This window comes from Fragaria vesca, linkage group LG6 (assembly GCF_000184155.1).
Source record: "Fragaria vesca subsp. vesca linkage group LG6, FraVesHawaii_1.0, whole genome shotgun sequence".
Classification (NCBI taxonomy): domain Eukaryota; kingdom Viridiplantae; phylum Streptophyta; class Magnoliopsida; order Rosales; family Rosaceae; genus Fragaria; species Fragaria vesca.
This window is the reverse complement of record NC_020496.1, coordinates 9,388,466-9,393,887: the sequence shown is the minus strand read 5'-3', so window position 1 is coordinate 9,393,887 and position 5,422 is coordinate 9,388,466. Positions and strand designations below refer to the sequence as shown.

The 5,422-nt window shown below is 38.0% G+C and overlaps 1 protein-coding gene across 1 annotated transcript; it reads right to left on the bottom strand.

Moving 5' to 3' along the window:
* Nucleotides 1-929: 929 nt before the first annotated feature.
* On the bottom strand, nucleotides 930-5,100 carry LOC101295243 (short-chain dehydrogenase TIC 32, chloroplastic-like). The gene is made up of 8 exons (XM_004302697.1): nucleotides 4,826-5,100; nucleotides 3,949-4,180; nucleotides 3,775-3,854; nucleotides 3,192-3,345; nucleotides 3,005-3,083; nucleotides 2,197-2,281; nucleotides 2,065-2,111; nucleotides 930-1,384 (listed from the first exon to the last, which is right to left on the bottom strand). The coding sequence occupies exons 1-8, from the start codon at nucleotides 4,941-4,943 to the stop codon at nucleotides 1,208-1,210; spliced, it is 972 nt and encodes a 323-aa protein (XP_004302745.1). The 5' UTR covers nucleotides 4,944-5,100; the 3' UTR covers nucleotides 930-1,207.
* Nucleotides 5,101-5,422: the final 322 nt, after the last annotated feature.

Sequence of the window (5,422 nt, the reverse complement as noted above, 5' to 3'; positions counted from 1 at the left end):
TATGAGGATCACTGAGGCTAATGGTAAAATCTGGGTAGCAATTAAAATGGATTGATATTGTTATTCAGTTTGGTAACGATCTTAATTAATCCTGGTCCAGCAGTTTATATACTCGGTATATGCTGCCCTCAATCTTTTCATCGAAAAAAAGGGTTTTTTACACCAACAGTGTCTGAACACTTGGGTGACTGACAATATGGTACCCGAACTTACAAAGTTATCAACATGGTACCCAAACTCGATTTTTAGTATCTGCGTAATACCTGTGGTTAATCTCCGTCAACGGACTTGTTAAATGAGGCAAAAAGACTTATTTGTCCTCCATTCTCTCTGTCGTCGATCTACCTTATAGAGTTCTAGGTGCTGGACTCTCAGTGCCGGTATGATTTGAGATGGGGAAAGATAATATTTCAGATGGAGAAAGAGAGCTAGAACTAGAGAGAGTTTTTTGGTGAATATTATTTTAATTTTCAATATATTTATTTTAGGGTTTGTCAGAGTCAAAAGTCTTTTTTACCCTCATTATTTTAACACACATATGTCACTTATGGTCAATGTTAACGTTGACGTGACGAAAAATCGGCCGTGGGTACTATGTAGATACTAAAAATTGAGTTTGGGTACCATTTTGATAACTTTGTAAGTTCGGATACCATATTGTCAGTCACCCAAGTGTTCAGACATTGTTGGTGTGAAAAATCCCGAAAAAAATGACAGGGGACATATATGCTCAGACGTCAGTGCGCATGCATGACACAATCAGGTGGTGCATTTAAGGCTGATGTACTCGAATTTCAGGCTGATAAACGTTAACAATTAACAGGCTCATATTCGAGCCACCACAACACAATTCTCACACCCTAATGCATATTTGATTATTTACCATCACTAGCAGCAGAGATGTATTTAGAAAATGTGAACCGAGTGCTAAAGATCAACCATATTATGTTAACTGAAAACCAAGGAGGTCCAGTATCATTATGATAAACAGCACACAATAAATAAATGAAACAATACAACAACTATCAACAAACAGTAACCAAACAACGACGTCCTATAGCATGGACCATTGCAGTTGCACACTCACATTAATCCCACAACTCACTCCAGCATTGCGGGCTCATATATGATACTAGTACTACTTGATCACAGATTTTCCCAGGGTGTTTCTCATCAACGTACTTATAGAAGAAGCTGTTTCTGATCATCAACCTTTAACAGAAGCTCCATCAATCAATTTGTTGCTGAAGTCCCACAGTCTTTTCGCCAACTTCTCATTTCTAGCATAGGAGCTCGGCTTCATCTCGTTGCAGTCCACATAGTATTTTCCGGTCACGCCCTTCATTTTTGGATGCAGTGCTACAAAGCATGTTGTGGCTGCTCCCTGGTTAAGATCATTAAGCAGTATATGCAAATTTAGTTACTGCCTCCAACAGTATGTGCTTAATTAGGTAATTAATCGATCGGTAGGAAATCATCTGTATATTGTGAGAAAGAAGCAGGGCCGGTCCTGACCATAGGCCCAGAAGACCTGTGCCTAGAGCCCCCAAGACTTACGGGCCCTCGAAAAATAAAATCAAGTTTTCTGATTGTTTAAAATCTGCTAAAACGTTTTATAAATAGAAGTTCTCTGAAGAAATATTATTTGTTGTTGACGTAGTGGCAAAGGCGGATGTTACAATTGGAAAACTTTCCTGGTTCGAAACACGCTTGCTTCTTTGAATTATTTTTTGTGTGCATGTATTTTATTTTTATTTATTCTTTCTCTTCTCATATACATAAAAGTTTTTTTTTTTTTTCTGTTTCTTTTTAGATTTCTTCTTTGATATGCATTACACTGCCATCATCATTTTGGGATTGCTGTATTGTTAAACTTATTAGTGAATTGTATTTAAACTAAATTACTTTTAAAGAAAGAAAAAAATTAAAAATATATTTGAAGGTGAGAGATTGAGAGCCCCATTTTCGTTTTCGCCTAGAGCCCCGAAAATCTCAGGGCCGGCCTTGGAAAGAAGTTATGTGTGAAAGTGTAAGTATAAGAAGCATTTGGTGGGGATTAATCACCTGAGGAACATTCTTCCAAATGCAGAAGGTGAAAAACCTCAAAGTTTCTGCAAATAACATAGCGAATTAAAATCAATCAAACACTGTAAATATTCATTTGTAGTTTGGATTATGCATCTGAATGGAACATACTCATTAGAAAAGCAGAGTGCCTCATGAGAGGTGTCATTATTATTCCTGGGTGGACTGAGTTGACTGTGATGTTCACACCTTCTTCCTGCAAGGCAAGGCGAGCAATTTGATACACAATTTAACCACAGACGCTTACGTACTGATCACAATCTAAAAGTCACATGAAAAGTCTAGCTTAACACAATGAGTTGCATCATATCTTTCAGGTTCCAATAGGGTATTCCAAATGCTGGTTAAGCCCACATGCAAAATGCTCAATTGCAGCACAGTGTCTGACCACTTTAACGGCTTTGTGATTCGAACGAAATCATAATTGACAAATCTAATAAACACAATGTGTTGATTAAGTCATTTGAATGTCTAACTATTAGAAGTTCTAAGAAAGAGTCATCATCATTTCATTAATACTTAGACGACAGACTATCACTAGATTTGATTTGTGATTATGGCTTGCATTACACATGTCTCTGTTGACACTTAACCCACTTTAAGACAGTGATGAACTTCAAATCAAATTCTCTAAATGTGACCACTTATTCCGTTATTCATTCATTTGTTCTTTAAGTCATTCTTTATGGGGCGCATGTCTATGGGACATGATTGATGAACTACGAAACATTATATATCTACCACAACCACCAGTGATCAAATTTGTGGCAGAAAATTGAGAACAATATAATTCTCTTAACTCTCATGTCACAGCACAACAGTACTTTCAACATTTTTAACAAGTTTGATCTTTTCTGCAGAGTACTACAAGAGGTAAAAACTTTGAAAAAATGAAAGAAATGAAGGTAAAACAATTTACCTGCAACCTACGAGAGAGCTCATTAGCATGGAGTATGTTGGCTAGTTTGGATTGGCCATATGCTCTTTTGTCCGAGTAACTGAGGACACAGACATTGATTTGAAGAATTACTATGAGCTAGATAAGATGCTTAATTATAATGATGAAAGAGATGTATTATTTTTGTGTTAAATCACTAATTACGTACCCACTTCGATCATTGATCCTTTCAAATCGAATCCCATTGTTGTAGGTGTGTACGTGAGCAATCGATGACAGGTTCACAATTCTGCCTTCAATGCCGGTGGTTTTAGCCGTGTTCTTCATTTTCTCCAGGAGGAGGTTGGTCAAGAGAAAATGACCTGTAAGTTAATTAGGTCATGCGCTGTTTAAACTGATTCATTTTTCTATATAGAAGAAAAGAGTATGGCCATATTGTTGACAACAATTTCCACATAATTGCGCGCGAGTGGATTAAGCGATATAACTCCTCTAGCTGTGACAGCTGAATTGTGGTGACTAACATCCACCCACACAATCTCAAACGAAAGGGATCGGAGCCATCGCAACCGGAAACCTACCGTCCGTCCTTCTCTGTTCTGTACTTTCGTTTTTCTTTTATTAATAGCATAAGCGGAGTTGATTGCAATATCGATCACCAGATAAAATTAAGACAAGACTCACAAGAGTACCCCATTATAGTAAATTTCGACAAGTGGGGCTTATTGAAGCAGACACAAGGAAATAGTGAATGTGGCACAAATGATTTGTCTGAGGAAAGTTATAGTTACCAAGATGATTGGTAGCAAACTGCAGCTCTATCCCATCTTCTGAAAGCTGGTGAGGGCAGAACATAACACCAGCGTTGTTTCTGCGACAACAACAATAGACCAACTTAACGAAAATGAAGGGACATGAATTTCAAAAAGAGGGAAACTAAGAGAGTAAGAGATCATGATGATCACATTAAGAGGTTGAGAGGAAGATCAAGTGCAATAAAGCTATCAACAAATGCTCTAACAGACTTGACTGAGCAGAGGTCAAGCTGTAGCACATCCACTCGTGCTTTCTCATTCTCTTCAAGAATGAGCTGTTTCGCTTTGTTTGCAGCCTCAACGTTTCTAGCAGCAATGATGACATGGGCTCTTCGAAGAGCCAAGATCTTTGCCGTCTCCAGTCCAATCCCACTCGCCCCGCCTGCATTTCACATCCAAGATCAGCAATCTTTCAACTACTGGTTCGAACAAATTAACTTTCATTTCAAAATAACCCAGATTCATATTCGATTCATTGAGTAGTATCTGTTTTTACTTTTTACTCAAGTCCATCACACATAAGAGTAAGACTTTGAATTTAAGGTTTGTGAAGACAAAAAACTGAACAACATTCACTACGCACTGCTCTTTCTGGTTAACCCTACTTTCTTGGAGAAGGAGAGACTTCAAGAACAGTCACGAAGGATATAAGTAGAAAATGAGAACGTACAAATTTTTTTTTTAACCCCAAAACCCCACAAATCAAATGCAAGCCAGGTGGTGGGTTATGGCCTGCCTATTTTTGGCCGGAGTTGAGATTGCAAATTCTCATTCGTGTCTATACCAATAATAAGCAAATATATATGTTGTAGGAAACTAGAAATTACTATATAGTCTCTACATCTGAAACAAACACCGTGTTCCACAGATTGGCGGGTTCTCGACTTCACGAACATAATTTCTAACATGTTTCGCACAATAAATTAATCTAACGAAATTTCCGACACAGCGACAAGCTAGTAGAGGGGAAAAAACACAAAGAACATTATTAATAGAGACGAAAATGAAAATTAATGAAGCTAGCTACCAGTGACAATGGCGGTGAGGTTTCTTGCATCAATCCCATTAGTGACTTGCTCAGCAGTTGAAGATGATCCAAACCCACTTGCACCAGGCCTTCCTGTCACCAATGAGAAGAACCCCATTTCTTTAAAACACACAGAAATGACCAATCAAATTCCCCAGAAGGTTCAGTGGCTATGTCAATGACCTATCCCAGATTTCTTTATATCATTGCTCAGAGGAAACAGAGCATTGAGAAAAGAGAAAGACGGTGAGAGGAAGAGAAGGAGAGGATAGCGTAGGAATGAGAAAACGGGAAAGAAATGCATGAGAATAAATATGAGTGTGGTGGGTTGAATGTAGGTAACAATTATGGGATTCAATTCTGACCTATTACCCATATGGACTATGGAGAGAAATAAATGCTCGCCGGTGAAGAGCTGTTAATAGCTTCAACCAACCTTTCAACCGTGAACTTTTTATGTACTCACCGCGGATGAATGCTTTGAGAACCTAATCATTTATAATGTATCGGCACGTCGCTTACTTGTAATAAAAAAACTTACGAATCGGAAACAACAAGAATGAAAGAAGAGGAGGACTTCCAGAGAAGGATTAATGG

What these genes read in the sequence shown, in the direction of transcription:
- LOC101295243 (XM_004302697.1), bottom strand. Translation starts at nt 4,943, where the DNA reads ATGGGGTTCTTCTCATTGGTGACAGGAAGGCCTGGTGCAAGTGGGTTT. An exon ending in CCTCACCGCCATTGTCACTG is followed by an intron (nt 4,181 to 4,825) that starts GTAGCTAGCTTC and finishes TGTGAAATGCAG; the next exon opens with GCGGGGCGAGTGGGATTGGA. An exon ending in GCACTCTGCTTTTCTAATGA is followed by an intron (nt 2,112 to 2,196) that starts GTATGTTCCATT and finishes TGTTATTTGCAG; the next exon opens with AAACTTTGAGGTTTTTCACC.